A 26,028-nucleotide genomic window follows, 5' to 3' on the forward strand; every position below is an offset into this window, starting at 1 on the left:
AATATCAGTTGAAAAGTTGATCAAATTATTAACCATTTTTTTATAATCCAAGTCAATCATATAGAGAAAATTTGAGGTAATTAAAATAGATATAAACTTTAGTGCAAAACTATACCTTAGGTGTACTTTTAAATTGTTTTCTTTTATAGAAGGGCCAAATTCAGTTTGATGAGAAAAATATGTGACATGGCTTATTTTATGAAATGCCAAGCTAGGGGAAAGTCTGGAATTGATTGAATAAATATGGCTTTTTCGTCAACTTGAATCATATCAGTTTATATCACTTTAGTGTAAGTTAAGGAACAGGTACCCCATGAACAAGACTAGCCACTATATTAGAAGACAGATAGATTAGGCAAGATAGAGCAGCACTGATCTCCAACATAGGATTAATAGAGTGGAGGTAACTCACCCAGGCAATACTGGCCTTAAAGTGAAAGAACCACTGTAAGGAAAGGGACTTAATAACTACTGAGGTTTCTTTCTTCACAATGTTGCCAGTGTACATTTGCTGTTTTAGTACTGGACTACCTTGTGGATGCTGTATCCAATGCCTCTTTGCAAGTCATTGCTTAATCTATCTCATATTATACCCTGTAGTGCGTGAGGACCCCCCAGCGTCCTAATATCCTGATTTTGCAGCAAAAGATGTTGTTCATCAACACCCCTTGTTTATAATAGTGTAAGAGTAATCAGCTTCCAGTGTACCTTAATCCTTGTTTAGGGGCAATAAAGCATTACACAAAGGTGATGATAATATGACTGATCATTAGATGGGAAGTGTTACATGTTACAGTCAAAGGCACTTACACAAATTAGTCTGTAGTGCATTTTTTCTATTTTACATGCCATATACTTCCTAAATTTCTTTCTTCCTAAATTTCATTATTGAAAACATCTATTTGGATCCCAAATGCCACTATATAACTTATCAGATTCTTAACAGGGTGACCTATCTTACTAATATAATGTTTGCTAAATTCAACAAGTTCCTCAAATGCCCTGCAGAAATTTCCAGTGCTAATTATGTCCTGAGGCAACTTAGTTGGTTATATGAGGAAATGTGGTAACACACTATTATATATATATAATATAGTTTAGCAAGCTCAACATTTTTGAAACCATACAATTTCTCTAGTTGTACAGGCAGAAAGAAGTGCAGATAGTCCAGTCTATTTAGATACTGCTTTCAATTGAAAAATAGCTAAAAAAAACCTACTTCACTTTTATAAAACATAAGGAAAATATGAAGCAAAAAAAAATAAAATCCTGTTGAAAGCACATCTATAGTGCAATCACCCCTTAGCAAAAAATATTTGTGTGATACCAATGTTTAAGGTATATAAAACTACCAAGAGAACTGATTTATGCTTACTCGTTTTCTATTTTTCGAAGAGCAATTTTAGTAGTCTAAAAATATTATACTACTAATACTGGGCTTTTAACAAAAAAGTTCTCTTTTATCTCAAATCATTAGTGACACAATAGTTAAATGACTGTACAGGTTGAGCATAGTTAGTTTGGCCCACTAACCTCCATCAAATGAAAGCTGTTAAGCGGAAAGCCTGGTATTGGCAGACTAAAGGTAGCCATACTGTACATCTCTGTAAAGTGTGCGACTGATAGATCCATGGGCTGAACAGACTGACACCATACAAGGTATGGCCACTTCACTTTGGCTCTGCCACTCTTTTTTGATCTTCAAATGCATCATCAGTAGATTCAATATTCAATCCTGCCAGTGGCAAAAACTGACCAATACCTATAGTACGTGGATATTGGTCAGGCTCATCAGGCCACCATCAATGTACTAAAAATCATATACAGGTATGTGGTCCATTATCTAAAAACCCATTATTCTGAAAGTTTATAATTATGGGAAGGTCATCTCCCTTAGACTCTATTTTAATCATATAATTCTCAGTTTTAAAAATTATTTCCATTTGCTCTGTAATAATAAAACAGTACAAGTATAGGACCCATTATCCAGAATGCTCGGGACCAAGTGTATTCCGGATAAGGGGTCTTTCCGTAATTTGGATCTTCATACCTTAAGTCTACTATAAAATCAATAAAACATTAATTAAACCCACTAGAATTGTTTTGCATCCAATAAGCATTAATTATATCTTAGTTGGGATCAATTACAAGGTACGGTTTTATTATTACAGAGAAAAAGGAAATCAGTTATAAAATTCTGAATAATTTGATTAAAATGGAGTCTATGGGAGACAGGCTTACCGTAATTCGGAACTTTCTGGATACTGGGTTTCCGGATAATGGGTCCCATACCTGTACCTTGTACTTGATCCCAAGATATAATTAATCCTTATTTATGAAGAAAGAGTCCTATTGGGTTTATTTCTTATTTAAATTATTTTTTTTTTGTAGTTTTTATCGTTCTTTAGAACTCTTATGCAAAAAACCTCAGGTCCTGGTCATTCTGGATGACTGGTGCCATAACTGTAATATCATCAGTACGTGTATGGTCTGCTTAAAGCTCTCTGCGTAAGTTAACATTATTTCATTTCTGGGGTTAGTTCCCTTTTATGGACAATGGCTCATCTGTCTACAAATGTATAAATAACAAATTTAAGTAGCACTGATCCACATTTTTTATGTTCCATGGCCTTTAAAATGCACAGACCTCATTCACAAGCAATGAATTCATTATTTGTAAAATGAGATCTCTACTGTACATTTAATGACCAATGGCACCCAATATGTTTTTGTTGAATATGAAACACAGCCCAAGATACAGTTCTCTGTTGCATAATCCCCAAAAGTAAGTACAGAGGCTCCTCCAATGTAAAGAGGTCTCTATCTAATCTGTGCTTTAATACGTAGCTAGGAAGGGGGATTTCAAATCAATATTGCTTCTACAATACAACTGTAAGAATGATTATGGAATAGCCACAGAACACAGAGAGCACTGCATAGAAATATTCTGAGGCCCAAACTGGCTGTAACCCATAACAAACAACCAATCTTAATTCAACCAGCTGCAAGTAGAACAATTAAAGCAAAAACATGATGGATGACAAGGGTTATTGCTGGGTTGATAAATGAGCCAAAAAGATTAGTAAAATGAACATAGTACAATAGTATATGTTGTATGACATATACAAAACATAGTTACCAATAAATCATTACTTTCCATGCTCAAATATAGACTGTTTTATTAAGATATAAGAAGCAAAAGACAACAATGTGTTAAAATGAATCAGGCTGGTAAGTGAAATAGCATATATTATAGGAGGTAAAATGTTTCTGTTATGTGTATTTTCTCACATCAGGTCACCAGAGAGAATTCAGAAAAATCTGCAAAAAGCTAAAAAGCAATAGAAGAAGAGTACAAGCTGAACTGTGAAACATTTTGATTAACTTACTTTAATTGCTAAAGTATGCAAACTACTTGAATGGTTTTATAAACCCAAATACATGCATCACGCTTTACTTATAGTTTGATAACAGATTGCATCTATTTGTAATACAAAATGCTACCCTGCTTAGAACAATCCCACAACCAATCAGAATCACAAACTATCTCCATTTTTTTCCCATTTTCCAGACCTCTCGATACCTTTTCCTACCTTTTCAATGCTCTTTAAATTAATATAACTTGAAATTTTCCTATAAAAGTCTAAAGTTCTTTGTCCAGTTCCCATTTTTTATATGTTATGTTCATTTTGCCTCTTAATTTAGTTTTCTTTACTCTATTTTGAAAACCAGTACTACAGTCTTTAGCCTACTGCACCATGTTTACAGTAAACAGACATATTCATTCTTCTTTTATTCTCTTGCACGGATTGTGTTCCAAATATCAAACACATTTCCAATAAATCCAAATAATAGTATTACTCTTTCTATTCTACTCTTATCTTGCCTCTGTTTTATATATTCTCTATATTTGACGTCTCAAATAGGCATTATGGTTGAACTTGATGGACGTATGTCTTTTTTCAACCCAACTTACTATGTTACTATGTCATAAGATCTCATGATATATTAACACAAAAGTAAAAGTCATTGGCCTGTAATTGGATGTAGAATATCCTTATCTGCTCTCTCAGCATCTTGTCCACTGACTTGACTTACAGAATATTCTAAACACCTCCATAGTTCCTTTTATTAAATTATCAGTGCTTAAATAGAGGAACTATCAAAGTATTTTACCTACTTTAGCCCATATTGTTATCCCACACAACACATAAAACTTCAAAAGTAAACTTGGGTCAAAGAAAAACACATCATTGGCAGGCCCGGATTTGTGGAAAGGCCACAAAGGCCCCGGCCTAGGGCGGCACAAGTTTAGGGGCGGCATGCTGCCCCGCCACAACAGAATTTTTAAAATTTGGCTCCCATATGGAGCAGTCGGGACCTCTCCCCACTGCTCTGTATCGGAGTTTAAATGTGGAGAGGGCGCCGCACGATTGCGCATGCGCACTCGCGGGGGCCGGGGCGGCCTCGGGGCGCCGAAAAGTTAAATCCGGCCCTGATCATTGGGCACAGAATAAATGCAATATTCATAAAGCTGCAGAGTGTAAAATACTGCTAAGTTTTTATTTTTTTTTATTTTAAGAATTTATGCAATTATTTTACTTAACAGTGAAGTTTATAATTTATCTCCATTATAACAAAACTTTAAAAAGGTTTCTATGAAAGATTTTCTATTTGTGACATTATAGTCTTACAGTTTTACAGGCCCGGTGTCTGCATTTTCTCCTCACTCACCCACATTGTCTCCGCTGCTGCCCCACTTGCTTGTTTGAAAAGGGCAGTAAAGATAAAGGGGCTAGGGAAAGGGTATAACACCATACAGTATACACCTTGGTCTTGGCCATTTTGTCCTCTGGGTCGTGCTGTCTGCTGTTATATTGATAGATAGATGTTAGATAGATAGATAGATAGATAGATAGATAGATAGGAGGTCCTAAGGACACACTATATTTTACTGTGCATGCTCACTGTAAAAAACAACAAGCTTCTGCATCTTCCTTTCATAACATATATATTCAATCCATTTACTAATCCCCTCCCCCCCCGAATAAATCTCAATTTGTGATTGACTTTACACATAATATATGTGTCATGCTACATCTAGGTCACTAAATAATGAGATCCTCCCTAGGGGCTGTGTTACGTAAATAACAAGCTGTTTGTTTAAAATGCAAATGAAATAAACACTGAACACGTTTATCACTAAACTTCCAAACATAGTTCAAACTTCCTTCCATGGTTTATATATGTGAGTGTATAGATTGGTAAGTATAGGTTGTGTGTGCTGGGTTTACTTGGAAGGGTTGAACTTGATGGACTCTGGTCTTTTTTCAACCCTATGTAACTATGTAACTTATGTATATTTCACTGAATCCTCTGTTAGTTAAACTCTTGTTTCAAAACTATTTACTGATACATATTTGGGAAATAAAAATTATTTTAGATCAAACACAAGTGTCCAAAGGTGCAGTTGCAGTCCCAGTATTCCTTGTAGTCTGTCGCACGTAAAACCACTGGATTTAATTGGCAACTGACTTTTATGAGTCTCTATAACATGTCAAGTTCTCTCTCTTGGCCCTAGGCTTTCAATAAATATGTAATTGATTGTATGCCTAGGGCATAGGCTTTATGTGCTCACTGGTCATGAATTGGTAAGCTCATCCATTTATCCAGATAAAGAAATGTCTCTCCCACTCAATTGATGTTAATATTTAGCATTGCCGATCAGTTAATGGACTGGCTAGGCATAGTAATTCCTCTAGTGCACACAAGTGAAGGCTGAACTGAACAACTCATAGGCTGATGCCACACCAGGCGTAGGGCTGATTTTTTCGGCAAGCGGAAAAACGCTTGCCAAAAATTCAGCCCTACGCCTGCTTCTTGTGCCTGCACCAGAATGAATGAGATACGCTCGGGTGCAGGCACATGTAGCCGATATATGCATGAAAACGCAAGACTTTGCATTCTCTCACGTTTTCATGCGTATATCGGCTACATGTGCCTGCACCCGAGCGTATCCCATTCATTCGGGTGCAGGCACAAGTAGCAGGCGTAGGGCTGAATTTTCGGCAAGCGGAAAATCAGCCCTACGCCTGGTGTGGCATCAGCCATAATTGGCACATACTGTATAAACAGTTTCAGTGGCTAACAAACAAACCTGAATACTTTTAATTTCTTATGGGATTTTATGGCAATTTAGGTACATATATATACACTGCTCAAAAAAATAAAGGGAACACTTAAACAAAACAATGTTGTCAATCACACTTCTGTGAAATCAAACTGTCCACTTAGGTAGCAACACTGATTGCCAATCAATTTCACTTGCAAATGGAATAGACAACAGGTGGAAATTATAGGCAATTAGCAAGACATCCCCAATAAAGGAGTGTTTCTGCAGGTGGTGACCACAGACCACTTCTCAGTTCCTATGCTTTCTGGCTGATGCTCTGGTCACTTTTGAATGCCGGCGGTGCTTTCACTCTAGTGGTAGCATGAGTCTACAACCCACACAAATGGCTCAGGTAGTGCAGCTCATCCAGGATGGCACATCAATGTGAACTGTGGCAAGAAGGTTTGCTGTGTCTGTCAGTGTAGTGTCCAGAGCATGGAGGCGCTACCAGGAGACAGGCCAGTACATCAGGAGACGTGTAGGAGGCCGTAGGAGGGCAACAACCCAGCAGCAGGACCGCTATCTCCGCCTTTGTGCAAGGAGGAACAGGAGGAGCACTGCCAGAGCCCTGCAAAATGACCTCCAGTGGGCCACAAATGTGCATGTGTCTATTCAAACGGTCAAAAACAGACTCCATGAGGGTGGTATGAGGGCCCGACGTCCACAGGTGGGGGTTGTGCTTACAGCCTAACACTGTGCAGGACGTTTGGCATTTGCCAGAGAACACCAAGATTGGCAAATTCTCCACTGGCGCCCTGTGCTCTTCACAGATGAAAGCAGGTTCACACTGAGCACATGTGATGAATGTGACAGAGTCTGGAGACACCATGGAGAACGTTCTGCTGCCTACCACATCCTCCAGCATGACCGGTTTGGCAGTGGGTCAGTAATGGTCTGGGGTGGCATTTCTTTAGGGGGCCGCACAGCCCTCCATGTGCTCGCCAGAGGTAGCCTGACTGCCATTAGGTACCGAGATGAGATCCTCAGACCCCTTGTGAGACCATATACTGGTGCGGTTGGCCCTGGGTTCCTCCTAATGCAAGACAATGCTAGACCTCATGTGGCTGGAGTGTGTCAGCAGTTCCTGCAAGATGAAGGCATTGATGCTAAAGACTGGTCCGCCCGTTCCCCAGACCTGAATCCAATTGAGCACATCTGGGACATCATGTCTCGCTCCATCCACCAACGCCACGTTGCACCACAGACTCCAGAAGTTGGTGGATGCTTTAGTCCAGTTCTGGGAGGAGATCCCTCAGGAGACCATCCGCCACCTCATCAGGAACATGCCCAAGCATTGTAGGGAGGCCATACACACTACTGAGCCTCATTTTGACTTGTTTTAAGGACATTACATCAAAGTTGGATCAGCCTGTAGTGTTTTTTTCCACTTTAAATTTGAGTGTGACTCCAAATCCAGACGTCAATGGGTTGATAAATTTGATTTCCATTGATAATTTTTGTGTGATTTTGTTGTCAGCACATTCAACTATGTAAAGAATGAAGTATTTAATAAGAATATTTCATTCGTTCAGATCTAGGATGTCTTATTTTTGTGTTCCCTTTATTGTTTTGAGCAGTGAATATAAATATGCTTAAAAAGTAACAATTTTACACAGTAGTAAAATGATTGATTTACCATTTGGTCACAAAACTAGTGATATTAGCATATGTTAATATGAGTAGACAAGCAAAAAAAACAAAATGCATTTGCTTTAATGTGTAATAGAATACCATATAAAATGATACACACAACCTACTAATATGAGATAGGTGCAACATATTTTATTTTTTTTATTACTTTATTTGATTTTTAAACATAATCTACCTTTTATGGTAGTTGGAGACTTGGCTAATAAGAATCCATTTAGCATGTATTCTTTATTTACTTTATAACAATTTTGATTGCTTCACTGGTTAATATGTTGCTGCCAAGTGTCTGCAAACTGAATGGTGGGGTGGCTTCCAGTAATTGCAATACTCCTCAGTGTGACTTGGAAGTCTGCAGGTTTTCTCCACTTCAAGCAAACCATCTTGGGAACTACTTTCATGCAGTACTTCTAACACCGCAAAGGCCAAGACTGCAAGCTATACCACTGTTAGCTTTTATTATAGCTTTTGATTCCACACATATCTAGTTCTCCTAGACACACAATAGATATGTTACCTCAAACTGACAAAGAAAGCATTAGGAGAGTGAGCTGATTATTATTTCTACAATTCAGCTAAAAAGAAAGAAACTAGAACTCAAAGACTTGTCATCACTTCAAACCAAATGAAATCTCCATGGACCGATACCAATGAAAATGAACAGATAACTAGGAAGTTAAATTCAGTGTAAATTGGTTAAACTCTGTCATTACATTTTCACTGTAATTGCTTCTACATTTCAGTTAAAGTGAAGGACTAGTAATACTAGCTCACCAAAAGCAATCATCAAAATCTTCTGCAACCAGATCATTGGAACTAAGAATAGGAATGTCTCATTTGTGCAAAGAATTGCTAATTTTAGCATACAAGAACAAGAACCCTTAGTACATTATTAGCCATCAAAAAAAAAATTGGGGAGACAGTAATTAAAGTAATTAATAGAAAAAAAATGCAACCAAAATGATTTTTCTTTCATGAAACAACCCACAAAAGTAGTTATCCATCTGCCAGTGGGGAAAAAGCACAAAATACACCAACTTTAACAATATTACTTTATTCAAATAATTTTCCAATAATGACTTTAATTATATGTCCCCAGTTGTAGGTTTTTACTCCACAAAATGCATAGTCTTATAGCAGGTCTTAAAAATGTACAATGCTCAGTGCTGTAACTATTGTATCTATTGAATTACATTATACAGGTATGGGACTTGTTATCCAGAATGCTTGGGACTTAAAGGAGAAGGAAAGGCAAAGTCACTTGGGGGTACCAAAATGTTAGGCACCCCCAAGTGACTCTAATCACCTACCTTTTACCCCGGGCTGGTGCCCCTGTTAGGAGAGAACAGCACCAGCCCGGGGTACCTGCAGCGATTCCTTCTTCCTGTATCGCTCGCGCGCGCATGTGCAGTAGAGTGAAAAGCCGAACTTTAACAGAGAAGTTGGCTTTTCACTCTACTACGCAGTCGCCTATTGTGTTAGTCTTAGCGAAACGCAGGCGGAAGGAGGAAGCGCATCGCTCCAGGTACCCCGGGCTGGTGCTGTTTTCTCCTAACAGGGGCACCAGCCCGGGGTATGAGGTAAGCGATTAAAGTCACTTTAGCACCCCCAAGTGACTTAGCCTTTCCTTCTCCTTTAAAGGTTTTCCAGATAAAGGAGTATTTCAGTAATTTGGATCACCATACCTTAAGTCTACTTTAAAATCATTTAAACATTAAATAAACCTGGTAGTATTGTTTTGCCTCCAATAAGGATTAATTATATCCTAGTTGGTACCAAGTACAAGGTGCTCTTATTATTACAGAATAAATGAAAGGTGCAGATTTATGAAAGTGTGAAATTAGCGTTCACAACAGAAATACTCACCCACTTTCTGGTTATTCCTCTGGGATTTTTAGAAGCATATTTATCAATGGGTGAAAGTTAGATTTCACCATTTTATATAAGTGGGCAAGTCTTTCCGCAGTGAGCTCTAATTTCACAATCTTCCCCTAACATTGTGCTGCTACAGTTCTGCACACTATAGCAATCAAAATAAAATCTATAGGTTTCAATATCAATGATTCTCTGTCTAAAGGATAAAAAAATCTGCAGTTTCAAATGAATGATGAATCCTGTGCCCTGCAGCATTTTTGCAATAGTTGAGGACTCGTTTCTGCCAGAAGTGACAACTTCCATGGAATACACAACCCAGTGCTGAGCTGTCAATCTGTGTGTAAGCAGGTTTTTTTTTGCACAGTAGGGCAACCCAAAAGAAAAGCTTGACAATTGCTTGGAATTTCCCTTAGATAAAAAGTCAATGAGAAAGGACATAATCAAGAGATGAACCAAACTTTTTTTGTGCATCTGGTGAACACAGTTAGGACCATTCCTTTCCGATAGAGATGTAGTGAACTGTTCGCCGGCGAACTAATTCGCGCGAACATCGGGTGTTCGCAAGTTCGGAAGTTCACGAACTTTTCGCGTATGTTCGCAATTTGGGTTTGCGTGGTGTTTTTCCGCTGCGTTTTTTCTCGGCCTAAAAATGCCACACAAGCCACACATGGCGTTTTTCATGTGAAATAGCAAAAAACGCTGCGTATTTCTGCTAGGTCTGCAAGCTGCCTTTGCGGTTTTACGCAACGCTGTGTCAACAAAGTATTTTTCAGAGAAATTTTTGCCCTTGATCCCCCTCCTGCATGCCACTGTCCAGGTCGTGGCACCCTTTAAACAACTTTAAAATCAGTTTTCTGGCCAGAAATGGCTTTTCTAGGTTTTAAAGTTCGCCTTCCCCATTGAAGTCTACGGGGTTCGCAAAGTTCGCGAATATTCGCACTTTTTGGCGTAAGTTCGCAAACGCGTTCGCAAACTTTTTTTTTTTGAGGTTCACTACATCCCTACTTTCCGATGTAGATGAGAATGTCTGTTTGTGTTATTTGCATCAGTTAAGCATACAATGGGATTTTTAATTGTAAGGGGAGGTAGGTTTTACACTCCCTACCAAGAGAGGTGGAAATGTGTAACTGTTTTTAGCAAGGTAGAGACAGGACATGATACATATTCCAGGGGTACTCAATAGGTTTTTGGCAAACATGATGTCTTTCTTCAGCACAATATATTATGGTTGTAGGGTAATGATGCATTAGAAGATAAATCACCCTGAAATTAATCTCTTCTAGTGGTGGCGACTAATTTCCTCTGAATGCTCTCCTACCAGTGATAAGGTAAATCGCCGGTAGGAAAACATATGTGCGCATATTGCCTTGTCAGGAAACTTCAGGTGACTTTGGAAAGCCAAAGTGAAAAATACAGTATGTTTTCCTACCAGCGATTTACATTACTGCCAGTAGGAAAGCAATTAGAGGAGATTAGTTGACACCGCTAGAGGTGTTAAATTGCACGATGACTAATCTCTTCATGCATGATTGCTCTAACTAGAAATGACACATCATTGCAAAAGCTGGTTCTTCCTATAAATAAAAGTTAGGATATTTCTGATAATTACTTACTTCTGAAAGCTGGTCCACACCACTTGCTGTTCTTGCCAATGTGACAAGGTCATTTTGCATTTTTTCTACCCACTGTTTTATCCTAAAAGAGAAAAACAACATGAAAACTACTTCAAAACATGAAAAAAAGATGTATGCATTTTTCATGTAAATTATTTGGTATTAAAAACACCTGCACTTTGGGTTTTGGGTTATTTTTTTCTATATTTGTAATTTTGCACTTCTACTACTACTATTTGGTTATACCTAATAAAAATGTATTTTACAGCTAGCAGACCCCATCTTCTGAATTTTCGTGTTCTCTTCGGATCTCTTTTGCGACACAGAGCTTGTTGGCACATGCGCAGTTAAAGAGACTCCGGGATTACCTTAATTGCACATATTCCAGTAAGGTCTGTGTCACCAAACTAATCTGAAGAGAACACAAAGATTCAGAAGATGGCACCTGCTAGCTGCACTGTTCAGTTTGTATAAGTCAGCTTTACTGCATTTACTGTATTTGAATCAATTAAACCTTTATAAACTTTATCAGACTTCAATGTGCAGTTGCAGATTAAGCTTTGTCAAACCCATATGTTGCACTCCAGGTTTAAAAATAGCTAGGTTTCCTACATATGTATACTCGCCTCTTCCTGGTAACACAAACACTCTGGTAGCCAATCAATACTAGACTGAGTAAATATCAAACACTTTAAAGAGAAAACAGAGACAGAAACACAAAAGATAATTTAAAAGCCGACCAAACCCCTTTTTTATGACCTTAACACCCCTTCCCATTTTCTTCTATTCTATCTTCTAAGCAAGACAGTGATCACAGAAATATATCTTGTTCTTTCAAAAGAGAAACAGGAGACTGGGAGGAAGTGAGGTTATAGGAAGTGCAATCATTAATTACCTGTGACATAAATGGTATGGTAGTGCTTGCAATAGGCCATTCAGGTCAATATATAAGTATATTTATTAGTTTGAGAGCAGTAATCCTTTTGGATTTTTTATTAAAATATACATATTACTAAACTTTTTCAAAGTCATGTTCCAGAAATCCACTAAATTCACTTTTTGATTAAATAACAAATCTGGATAAAAAATATGTTTGGATACCTAACTAAATAAATATTCTTATACATAATTATGCATTCCTGACAGTGCCAAGCTAAAGGCACATTTTATAATTAGCCCCTGAGTGCTCTATTTTTTTCTTATTTACCCAGTGCCCATGAGTTTACTACAACATCCCTCCCTGCTCCACTGCTTCCATGCCTTCTCTATCAAGGTCAGCAGCCAACAGATTACAGTCCTGCAATCACTATCTACGTCCTATGCTCCCATTCTGCACTGGAATGAATGCCTTAAACATGTTAATTCCACTTGTCAAGCACTGCTCAATATCTGCTCATGTTTTGAACATTGTATTGCACTCTCTCCATGTTGTAATCCCTATGCTTCCCTATATGTAGGAAAAGTCCAGTCTCATGTATCCTGTTGTCGTAGTGTGAAATTCACATCCAAGCAATTTAAATACCATGTTATAATGAATAATTTGCCCCAGTTTAGGAACAGTTGTACTGCAGAGAAATAATTCATTCTTTGCTCCCTATATATGCCACCCATCTTAAAATATTACAATGGAATGCTCAGTACAATATATATATATATATATATATATATATATATATATATATATATATATATATATATATATATATATATATATTAGTTTCTCAGTTGTATTCCAATTGTTCTGTTTACACATTCTTTTTATAGAGTTAATTTAAGCAGTGTAACTGAAATATATGCAAACACTTACAATCTTAATTGTAATTTCAGCAGTAGCGATCCCTGGGTATTGACTATGCTAAGTATGTGTGGCCTTCTTGTGTCTTTGCAGAGTGTGTTGGAGAAGTGCAAATTAGAGCTGTAGATAGGGTCCCAAGACAGTTGCTTACAGAGGGCTATGATGATCCTATTTAATTCACTGAAATTTCCTCCTCCAGGAATTCAATTATTTTATTTTTCATTAAAATACAGTATATGAAATATAAAAATATTGAATATACAAATAAAATCTTGCATTACAAAACTAAGCAGACTCAGTCAGGGTCCTTGGAGCAAGAAAAAAAAATCTTAAAAAAACCCCAAACTTTTTGAGTTTAAGAGCTACCTTGTTACATTATTTAAAGTCTCATCAGCTAAATTGCACCACTAATGGTAACAAGGATGCTGGTGATTATACTATGTAACAACATTGTCACATGTTTTCTATTTATGTTTTTATTTATTTATGTTACTTAACAATTCATCTTCTTCTCTTTACAGCCCACAAAGAATTGAACATGGGTGGTATCTACCTTTTATCTTAATGGCCTGTTTTGATAACTAACACATCAATACAGAAATTGTTAAGGAGGTTTATAATGATATATTCATTTCTAAGAGAAGCTTGGGTTTCTTAATAGCTTCCTGCATTGCCTTTTTTTATATCAGTGGGAAAAGCAATTGCTTAGAAAATTACAAAATTGTTAAACATAACTCTTTATCAGATATCTAAACCGTTATTTATAATGTTGTGTTTTTATTTACTGAGAATGCTTCTGTGCATGATTTTATTTTGGGGGCTATGGCACACATTGTATTTTGATTGGCACTACTTTTAGCAGTAATAAAACAACTGTTTGTCTGGACTGCTACTTATTGGCCTGAATGAAAAATGACAAAGACACTGGAAGATGAAAGAACCAAAACTAAAATGAACCAAAACTGAACCAAACAATAAACCAAAAACTACAATGCTTTAATTACAGCCACAAGAATAAACCTTGTCACAAAGTATGAGTGATATAAAAAATTATAATGTTGTGCGGTTTTGCAAAGTCTTGGCATGGCTGAACCCTGTATTTCCATTAATTAACATTAAGGGGGTTATGTTATAAAAGGCACTAAATTTGCCCAAGCAATCAATCAGCAGGTAGAATCACTGATCACCTGTTTGAAAGCAAACATATTATGGGTTACTGCTACTGGACATATGTAGTTCCTTTTATTACATATGGGGGATAAAGTTCAATTACAAAGCCATGTTAGAGTAGAATGGTGGTACAGAATATGATTTGTTTTCACAGTGAATACAGCCAGATACATTCTTAGTACTCTCTGTGCAGAGTTTATGGTGAGAACTGGTTAGTAATGACAGGACAAGGAGACAAAACAGACTGTCCCCAAATGGGCAGTTCAACTTCAGCAAATAAATTCTCTCTCATAAAGCTTTTCTACAAGCCGTGAGCCATACTATAGAAAAACTGTTTTATAAATAAGCATGAAGACAGAAGGCTAGCTATTAAGATGGGGCAGATTGCCAAATTCTAAAAAGGGAAGTTGGACAAGAACATCCAAAGGAATGTGAGTTAATATCTCATGTTAGAAATGTATTTGTATTCATGGGGAATATTCTATTATATATTTTAGAGTCACATACTCTACTATATTTTATATATTATATATCACTCAAATAAAAGCTCATAAGGTGCAAACAAATGTCTGTGATGTCTGTGTAATGAAATGGTTTTTTTTCCTGAGTGCTAAAATGCGACCATTTGGAGGATGTTGTTTTTTCCAATATACCCACAAACTAAGAATTTTTTTCTTAATGAAAAACCAATATGATGAAGGTTTTTTTGTATAGAATTAGCAGACAAGACATTAAGACCCACACTAATAGCTATATAAGCATTAAAATGGATCATGAAATACTAAGTGATTCTGGAAATTTGGAAAGTATAATGTAAAATCATCTAATTATATTACTACAACATATGAACAACAGAAGTTGCACTGCAGCCCTACAAATAAAAAAAAAAAAAGAGGAAAAAAAACACAATAAGCAGTGGGCAGCAGATGGTACATTAATTAATAACCAGACTGCTTTGAACTTTGACAGTAGACAGATGTTAGTATGTTAGAGATGAAAAATGTCATGTTCACTATGCTTGCTGAAATGTTGCCATAATAAAAGTATATTCTCAGAGAGATGTTAATATATAGCTAATGCCCAACTCACCATATTGTTTATATTATTCAAATGACTAAACATTTAAAAGGCTCATTTAAAAAAGTGGGGCAAGGTACAAAAGCAATCTCATGCCCTCTGCATTATGGGCATTTACCTTATGTCCTGCACTACCCCTTTCAGCCCATAGTGGGTAATGGCAGCACTACAGGTGGCACAGGTATTTCAAGGTAATTCTGCCCGGGACGAGCAGAGATCTACAGCTCAGGTGGGGGAATCTGTCCATAGGACAACTATTAGTCGTGCACTGCACAAAGTTGGCCTTTATGGAAGAGTGGCAAGAAGAAAGCCATTGTTACAGAAAACCATAAGAAGTCCTGTTTGCAGTTTGCCACAAGCCATGTGGGGGACACAGCAAACATGTGGAAGAAGGTGCTCTGGTCAGATGAGACCAAAATGGAACTTTTTGGCCAAAATGCAAAACACTATGTGTGGTAGAAAACTAACACTGCACATCACTCTGAACACACCATCCCCACTGTCACATATGGTGGTGGCAGCATCATGCTCTGGGGGTGCTTCTCTTCAGCAGGGACAGGAAGCTGGTCAGAGTTGATGGGAAGATGGATGGAGCCAAATACAGGGCAATCTTGGAAGAAAACCTCTTGGAGTCTGCAAAAGACTTGAGACTGGGGCGGAGGTTCACCTTCCAGAAGGACAACGACCCTAAACATAAAGCCAGGGCAACAATGGAATGGTTTAAAACAAAACATATCCATGTGTTAGAATGGCCCAGTCACAGTCCAGATCTAAATCCAATTGAGAATATGTGGCAAGATCTGAAAACTGCTGTTCACAAACGCTGTCCATCTAATCTTACTGAGCTGGAGCTGTTTTGCAAAGAAGAATGGGCAAGGATTTCAGTCTCTAGATGTGCAAAGCTGGTAGAGACATACCCTAAAAGACTGGCAGCTGGAATTGCAGCAAAAGGTGGTTTTACAAAGTATTGACTCAGGGGGCTGAATAATTACGCACACCCCACTTTGCAGTTATTTATTTGTAAAAAATGTTTGGAATCATGTATGATTTTCGTTCCACTTCTCACGTGTACACCACTTTGTATTGGTCTTTCACATGGAATTCCAATAAAATTGATTCATGTTTGTGGCTGTAATGTGACAAAATGTGGAAAAGTTCAAGGGGGCCGAATAATTTTGCAAGCCACTGTAGATGCACTCTTTGGTTTTTTTTTTCACCTCTCAGTAAAGCACCTCCAGAACAACAATCTTGTTTATGGTTGTCCACTCTGGTGATATGAGAAGTATAGTTCTCCGAGCACTCTCTTCCAGTGACCTCAACATTAGGTCAGCTTTATGCATGTATGTATGTATGTATGTATGTATGTATGTATGTATATCTTTATTAATAAAGCACTACTTATGTACGCAGCGCTGTACAGTAGAATACATTAATACAAACAGGGGGCTATTAAGATAATAGATAAAAACAAAGTAAAATTCTCCTGGGGGAAAAAAAATTTGGATGCCATTAGCATACAGATGATATATAAAGCCTAATGAACGGATAAGATCTCCCAAGGACAGCATGTAGAGGGAGAACAACAATGGCCCAAGTACAGAGCCTTGGGGTACCCCCACATTAAGAGGAACTGGAGATGAGGTTTTATTAGCATAGGAGACAGTGAATGAAAGGTTAGAGAGATAAGAAGAAATCCAGGATGCAGAATGACTACGGATACCAATTGAATGCAGAATTTGCATCAGGAGGGAGTGGTCGACCGTATCAAATGCAGTGGATAGATTGAGGAGGATTAGTATAGAAAAGTGACCTTTGGCTTTGGCAACCTGAAGATCATTTATAACTCTGCACAAGGCCGTCAGTAGAGTGTGCAGGCTGAAAAACAGATTGCAGCGGGTCCAATAAATTATGGGTGTTAAGAAAGTTATTAATATGGGAGAAGAGAATACGCTCTAAGATTTTGGAGGCAAGTGGTAGAAGCAAGATAGGACGGTAGTTAGAGATACAGGACGGGTCCAGGGTGGCCTTTTTAAGGATAGGCTTGACACAGGCCTGTTTGAACAAAGAGGGGTAACTCCCAGAAGTCAGAGAAGAGTTGAAGATGTGAGTAACAACTGGAGTAAGTTCAGCAGCACAGGGTTAAAGCAGAGAAGGCGGCATCGGGTCAAGAGAGCAAGTGGTGAGCGGAGCTGACAATAGAAGCCGGGAGACTTTGGAGACAGTCACGGGACCAAAAGTGCTAAGACATGCAGAAGTGGGCTAAGGAAGGAGGAGCTGATTTGTATTAGTAGAGGGGGGAATCTGATTGCAGATGGACTCCACTTTGTTCATGAAGAAATCAGCAAAGTCCTGGGGAGAGTGCATAAAGTTAGGTAATGGAGTCTGTGAGGGACACAGAAGGGTATTGAATATAGAAAACAGCCGTCTTGGGTTGGATTTATTATTGTTTATAAGGGTATTGTAGTATTCCTGTTTAGCCTTTGACAAAGCAGAGTTGAGGCAGGCCAATAGGAATTTATAATGGATAAAGTCCGCTTGCGTACGGGATTTCCTCCACATACGTTCCGCAGACCTCACACAGGAGCATAAGAATTTGGTGTGTACATTCAGCCAGGGGCGTGGGTGTTGAGTCCGAGTACACTTAGGCTGAAGGGGTGCAAATGAGTCAATGGTGGAGGCTAGTATGCTGTTGTACTCGTTTAACCAGGGTATCAGGGTCAGACAACTTGTTAAAGGAGTTCCTGCATTATATGGTATAGCTGAGTGCCGCCCGCAAATCTCTCAGCCCAAACCAGCAAAGATTGTCCCACTAAATTTCTGTACACTGGCAAGAGCTTTCCCAACAGGAACTAATACAACATCATCTGTCATATCAGAAGTTCTTATGAAATAGAGTCTTCTAGAGTTTTTAATCAAAATCTAACATCTCTATTATAGGTCAGGGGAGATACCACATCCTTAATTCCAGTATAAAGCTTTAGGTGCAGGTCGGCATCTCACAAATATTTCAGCATAGCTTGTGTTAATTAATAAAATCAGAGAAATGGTCATGGGTCTAAAAATTTATATATATATACACACACACATATATACAGACATACACCTATCTTTGTGCACTAATAAGCTCTAAAACTATGCAATGCAATATACTGCATTTATGTCCAGCTGAGGTTTTTTTTAGCTTCTGGATTCAGACTTGAAAACTCGGAGCAAAGAGTAGCTTCCTTTGAAAAATCATCAATGTTTATAACTCTTTAAGGGAAATATAATAAAATGTACAATATTTGCAACTGGTCTAATCCCCCATATAAAAACAAACATCGAGGGCAGTAACATCTACGGGTTACCGCACCTGGGCAAACAGTGCCTTTTATTACATATATGGAGCTAGTATCTAAAAGTCTGTTGAGCAATAGCTGCTGACAGTTTTAAGATGGCATTCTTTCTTTCTTGGGTTCTTTCTTATCTTGACACATGGCTAATTAAGCAGCAATATATGACAGTATAATTGAACAGATGTAGTAGTCATTAGCAGGAATTAGCCATTCTTTAAAAAAAAAAAATGCAATGTGTACAGGGGGGTTCTATATGCATTGGGTTAATATAATTGCACAGAAGTTCCCAAGGGAGTAGTATAAATTATGTCTTTTATCCTTATCTTTTGTCTTGCATTTATAATTTCTTGCAGGAAGTTAGTGAAAACAAAGACCACTGTAATAAGAATATTTGTTTACAGGGTATATTTAAATGGAATGAAACCCAAAGTCATCATGCCTCAGCTTATGGGGACACTATGATTAAAGACTGGCATAACAAGAGTTGCTTTTAGCATCTGCGTAAAGACTGTGTATTTAAATGAAACTGTAGCTTTGAGTATTTCATGTCCCTGGGCAATTTACTAGTATTTGTTTATACCATAACCTGAAGACTTACAATGACTTATAATGTTGATGAGACTAGCCATAGCCATTTCTGTGCTCTGTGAAGATGAAAATACAATTTAGAAAAATGGAACAATGCTTTTCTATGCACTCACTGCAATATGCAGGTCAAGTTTAATGCCATAATAATTACTCATTGTAACCACCATTTTACAAATGTTTTTGAAACACCACCATCTTGTGGATTTTTCTATGTGATGAAAGAGCCAATGCTTATAGTGTTAGGATACCAATATCTATTTTTGAAATACTTAATCCACATTTTAACACTTACAGGCTAAATTTGTTTGTTATTTGCAGCTTAACAAAACAAAGATTTCTGGGATTTCCTTAAAGATTTATAAAACCAGAGGCATGTATTGTACTTAGTTAGAAGCCAGACCTCGAATGTGAAGATAACCGGAGGCTTATTCACAGAATTCCAAAGTTCTTTGAATGGTACCAGCATCTAATTCACTTAAAGAGAATGACTAAGCAGACCAGACAGAAAATTCTGTTTATGTAGGGGCTCTAGTCTAATAAATGTCAACTCCCATTCTGCCTCTCATTGACCATACATCCATATATAGGAATGCACAATATCTACACATACCTTAGAGGCCTAATTGTGTTGGAACAACCTAAAAAAAGGAACAGCACAGACATTGTTATACCTACATAACAGCTAAATAATATATACCATAGTGTTTATTTTTTATTTTTACAGCATAGCTTTCTTGCACTCACTGGTTTGTATGGCATATATTTCTGGTATGCAATTTGAAAGATACAAAATTTTAACCTAACTACTTGTTTCAGTGTGCAAATATATATTGTTATGCTTTCTCTTTCAATAGCCAACAGCTACTATAGGTATTGGAATGTTTATCAAGTTCTACTGCATGTTACATAATGTGAACACTCATTATCAGGGGCAGGTGGCAAGCATAGCCACTATGAATCACTCCAAGAGGGTCAGAATGCCCTAATAGCCATAATCCTCAACTTTTTTTAGTATGTAAATTGGGACACAATAATTTCAAGGCTTATCATTGACACTGTTTACAGCAGTGTATGATTTGAATTAAAGCTGATGTTTTATATGAGGCAGACTGTGGTCCATAAAGAGAGTTGCTTACATAATTCAACCTGCAGTACACAGCTCACAGTTGCCATAGGTTATTACACTGAGGTAAATTTGCCAGGGTTTATAGTAAGAGAGTCATACTAGCTGTACAACTGTTCACATTAAGTTAATTTGTCTGCATTTGTTTTTCTTAGTTTGTAGCATTTGTTTCTAGACATTATTGACAAAGTTATCCACTTGAACGTCACATAAGCTCAGTAGATTTCCACAACTGCTAATCCATTATCCAAATTTTATCAAAAGGGCTTCTTGATCGATTATACATTGCACATGGTAGACTCCACACATAATAAAAACTGACTTGCTTCACTGGGGCCGCATAGCCTGTCTGTCCCACTTCCAGCATCTTACATTTCATTCATTGATTCCAGTTTCATAGATGCTCTGTAGAGTGCTGGGTCTTTATTGTCTTGTTAGCTTAGGTTTATAAGAGCTCTACAATAAGCTCTTGGGTTTGAAATCAAGAAGTTTTTCTCACTGTGTCTTCATCTGTTACATACAGTAAACTTGTATACACTTATGATAATGATATATTGTATATCACGGATGCTGACTGTCTTAAAACTAGCCTGTATAACCAGACTGCTTGCTACCCAGCAGATACACACATATAAATAGATTTAAGTCCTTAAGCCCATTAAAACCCTGACATCCATGCATCCTAATTATAGGAGATGATCTTGTCAATTAAGATGCCAGGAAGTATGTTGTGTGTAATATTAATACTTGAAATGTATTTTTAAAACATCTTGGGGCCATATGTTCTTTAATAGCACAGAGTGGCTGCTGATAGTGCTCCAATCTATTTTATCTTCTTTTCAATTCAAAAGATGCAAGCAAAGCTATTCTTCGAAGGCTCAGTGCAGATTTACCCAGCAAAGCAGACACAAGTCAGGGTGAAAAAAAAAAGAATAAAAACATACAGACAGGCACTATAGCTTGTTGGAGTATATGTGGTCCTAAAGTAGCAAGCCCTATCTGCCCATGTGTTAAAACTTTTAGTATGTGCGCATATCTAGCCATCATCTAGGGTCCTGAGCCATAATTTAGCTGACTGCATATTGTAAGTTATAGCACACTGTGGATATGGTTTAATATAAGTGGGTACAGCAAGCAATTCTACTCAAAGAGGATGCAACAAATGAACAACATTTTTACAATTAAATGGAATGAAATGATGATATATTCTATTACAATAGGTAAAAGATCTTTTGGGTATAAGTAACACCATGAAATATATTTGAATTGACTTATTAGTTCTCTCTCCTTCCTTTATGTTAAAGTGTTTGTTTTGAATCACACCCCTAGGTTTTTATTGTCTGGTGTAAACTTAGCCATGTCTTATCTATTGTCTAATGAAGCCTCTACCCAACCAATAACTCCTTAGCGGCAATGGTACACAGTTGCTGCTTGTAGTGTTTTGATACACATGGGCAAATATAATTTGTACAAAAGTGACATATCTGCTAAACCATGCAATTTCTCTTTTATAAAAGTGTTCCAATTGGACATGTTGGTATATCCATTTGGCTGAAATCATAAACTGGTCTTAGTGAAGACTGAAAAATCTACATATTGTTTGTGCGTATACAAGAATTTGGGTGTGCAATTTTCTTTCATTCCTTATTTGATCACATTGCATTGACTGAGAGGGACCAGATAGCCATATGTTGTTTCTTTTGCAAAAAATGTGTTTATGTTTTTTATTGAAAACACAAGAAGCAAGCATACATTTTGACCTACACAAAACAAAATATGAAAAAAAACCTCCATCTATGGCTCAAACTAATACATGTCAAATTCCCGCAATAGGCGAAGTACTCTAGTGCCATTTAGCTTCCAATGGGACACATTTCCTCTACAGGAAAAAAAAATCCATTTTCAAAGTTTATCAATGAGAAAATTCTCAGCCCTCTTCACTGCTGCTGTGTTCTCTCTCACCCACTAAGCACACTACAGCAAGCTAATTATCCCTCCAGAGAGAGGTTTTCCAGGGATTCTGGACAAAAGATGTACCTTAAAACAATTTACCAGTTAGCAGCCTATAGATATATATTATATATTAATCACCTACAAGATTTGTGTCTGAGCCCATTAAAGGGGAACTATTTTAAAAAAATGTGTAAAAAAACAGCAAACTTATCATTCTCCAAAAAATGTACTATTAGCCATTTATTGTGAAATAATTTTGCTTTTCACAATCCCACTCTCACCAGTCGCTGTCGCTACATGCAGTCTCTACGTGTCCAAGTTGCTTTTTGATAAACCAAATACACAATTGGTCTGTACTCCCTTTGCCTAGCTGAAATTGTTCTTGTAGAAAGCCGTTTTGAATGCCAAGTCTTTTATTAAGTATAAACAAATTCCACAATGTTTCTGTGCTTATTCTACAATAATACAATAATACAGACCCACTCTGAGAACATAAGACCTTAAAATATATACCTTTGTTAACCCATTTAGAAAGGTCAAAGGGGACCATAACATTTCCAATTCCATTGTTCCATTGCTATGAGCGGAAGTTTTGCACAACTGCATAGAATTTAATAATTCTAATAATCTATAAAGTTGAAGAGAAAAAGCAATCATTGCATTTATTTTAACACAGTAAAAGTCTTTGGGGCAAAATAACAGAGCAGAATATTAGGAGAATATTTGTAAATCAGAAACATAATCATATTTTTCTAACAGTAACCATCATTACCATTCATACAAGAAATAATGATCCTTTGTATATTTGTGGAATTTCTTTCCTTCTCTACACTATTGCCAAGATCCATCCCTTTTTCTGACATCAACTACTAAAATACTCATCAATGCACACATCATAGTATCACCTACCATCTTTCTCTCTCACTTACGTTTGTCTCAAATTTTACTGTTATAACCAGGTAAACTATTGTGGAAATTTTTGTCATGGCCCTCCCCTTTACAAAACCTTCTCTTAACTTTAAAAATAATTTTCTTCTCTGCACCTGACTACATATGTTCAGTTGTGTCTAGTTCTTTGAGGTATGTAAAACCAGAGGTGGTTAGCTTCCAAGGACCAAGACTGGGAAGTCAAAAGACATTTGCTACAGCAGTTCAACATTTAACAAATCCATTATACATGCCGAGAGTCATAAACACTAATCAGAATGCTGAGGAAGTTTTCGGGAGGTGTGAGGGAGTTTCTCAGCAGTTGGGAGGCTCAAGCTGGGTTCCAAAGACTACCAGAACCATGACTACTCCATCCTTCTTTTCTCATGAAATCCATAGAAGTAGCTAGATCAGAAAGTAGATTTGGGGCATGGCCTGGGCAGATATGGGAGGTAGGGGCAGAGCCAAGGTAGAAAGGAGAAGCTATTGTCTTATTCCCCAAACCTTTCTAAACTGGCTTGAGGCATTGGTTATCTTAGCTAGTGTCATAGGTACAGTACTTTACTGCTACTTGGATAGCATTTTTGTAGCAATTAGGATATTTAGGACTGCTTGGCTTCTGTGTTATGGGCAGTTTCACCAAAGAAAGGCAGTGTGGCTCTTGATCCATTGGGATCAAAGAAATGCTGGCCTGTGGTACAAACTAATTAGCCCTGGCATCTCATCCCCCCTTTGGTGGCAGTTTTGTCCAAGAAGGTTATGTCATAATTAGTACACCCAGGGATGTTGAATTGTGTCCCTTGGTCCCTTGGACTGATTCGGCAGCTAATCGGCCCGTGTATGGGCAGAACAGAGCAGCCTGGCCGACCGATATCTGGCCTGAAATTGGGCAGATCTCGATCGGCCAGGTTAGAAAATCCGGTCGGATCGGGGACCACATCGGCTCGTTGATGCGGTCCCCAAACCGACTGCCCCATAACCACAAATGTAATCCGATCGTTTGGCCCCAGGGCCAAACGATCGGATTATTTTTTTTTTAAGTTACTTTCTACCCGATATCGCCCACCTGTAGGTGGGGATATCGGGTGAAGATCCGCTCGCTTGGCGACATCGCCAAGCGAGCGGATCTTATAGTGTATGGGTACCTAGTGAGGAAAGTGGGCAAGGACCAATCAGGGCAAAAAACAACCAATTCAGCTGTTATGCGAATACCAGTTAATCTTCAGTGTTTCCATTTACTCACTTAAGATAGGGGGTTAAGATAAAGTGCTTATTTTCAAAGTCAGTGCAGAGAGAGGCAACTGAGTGGCAAGAACTAAGGCTAACTAAGAACCTTTCATTCCTGGAGCTATTTCCAATTTTCTTAACCATGTAAATATAGTAGAAAGAGTTTTAAAACATTTTTTTGTATGCTATTGCCCCCCTCATCACCTGTAGTGACATTTTGTCCTTAAATGCCTCCAACTTGGCTTGGTGAGGGCCAGCCATGTCAGGTCAGTTAGTTAAATAACATTGCAGATGTTTTCTCTCTCTCATTTTCAGCAGGGCCAGTTAATTGGCAATGGCAGCAGAATAAGAAGAAATCTTGGTTTCTGTTATTTAGCCTTTGAGGTGAAATGATATTGTTTTATTAAAAAGCCTAGTGCAAGGTGTGGTTTTCAGGGCCCACTCCTAACTGTAATTGTGCAGAAGTTTAAAGGACAAAGTGCTTCATAAGATGGCAGGTTAGCCACTCTGCCCAGTTGGCATGTTTAAGGATTATCATCATCATCATTTATTTATATAGCCAGCAAATTATGCAGCACTTTACAATAAATTTAAACAAACAGGGATCTTAAAAAGTTTAACAAAACAAGGGTATACAGAGTTACAATAGGATCGGAGGGCCCTGCTCACAAAAGCTTACAATCTACAGGGGCTATGGGAACATTAAAACAAAAAGAATATGGATTATATTAGAGAATGGCCAAAATGGCAGGCCCCTTGCTGATACATGGGCATGGCACATCCTTGTTAAAGTACCAATTTTTTTGAAGTATTAAGAAAGATTCTACCAAGTTTAGGATGGTCTCCAAGTGACTGTGCTACCCATTCGTATTGGATTTGGGCAGTCACAGACATAAAAAGATAATTATGTAGTGAAACCATTTCAAAGGAGCAAACTTGGCCCACTCGTTGTGGTGCTTTTAACGCTGAGCACCTTTTAAAAATTCGTTCTAATTATAGATCCCCTTTAATGTACTAAAAATGTACAACTTTAAGAATCCAAGATGTTATATACAAACATTATTAAAAACTGACATAATACTTCAGTTTTCAAAACAATACTTCAAAACAGAGGCCTCTGGGCCTGTTCCTTTTCTATTCTTAAAATGTATAAATAATACACAAATTTAGCAATGTAATGTGTGCAGGCAGTACCAAATTCTAACCTTCTAAACAGTGTCTCCATAATACCCCAAGGTGTTTCCTCTTTAAATTATCTTTGGTAGTGAATTCTATTTCTCCCTCTTCTTACACTAGTCTTGGCCAGTGCTGTAGGCCGAGCATATTCCTGGCTCTGTGTTAAATTCTTTCAGCATGTGGCTATATTTGTAATGCTGAGTATTAAATACTTACACAGTATAACCTTACTAAGAAATGAAAATCCAGTGACTAGCTGACTGTCTTTTTTAATGTACCTGCATTTCGTGATCCCCGTCACTTATGTATATTAGATTTTTATATTTCCCCAGAGACAGATATCCGTACAC

The 26,028-nt window shown here is 37.6% G+C and overlaps 1 protein-coding gene across 1 annotated transcript in view; it reads right to left on the reverse strand.

The window, feature by feature from the left end:
• Positions 1–26,028, reverse strand: part of cacna2d1 (calcium channel, voltage-dependent, alpha 2/delta subunit 1) — a 309,871-nt gene that overhangs the window by 253,847 nt on the left and 29,996 nt on the right. Inside the window, 1 exon segment of the mRNA NM_001097269.1 lies at positions 11,308–11,389. Within this exon segment, the coding sequence (NP_001090738.1) occupies positions 11,308–11,389 (82 nt within the window).

This window comes from Xenopus tropicalis, chromosome 3, assembly GCF_000004195.4.
Source record: "Xenopus tropicalis strain Nigerian chromosome 3, UCB_Xtro_10.0, whole genome shotgun sequence".
NCBI classification, from domain to species: Eukaryota; Metazoa; Chordata; class Amphibia; order Anura; family Pipidae; genus Xenopus; species Xenopus tropicalis.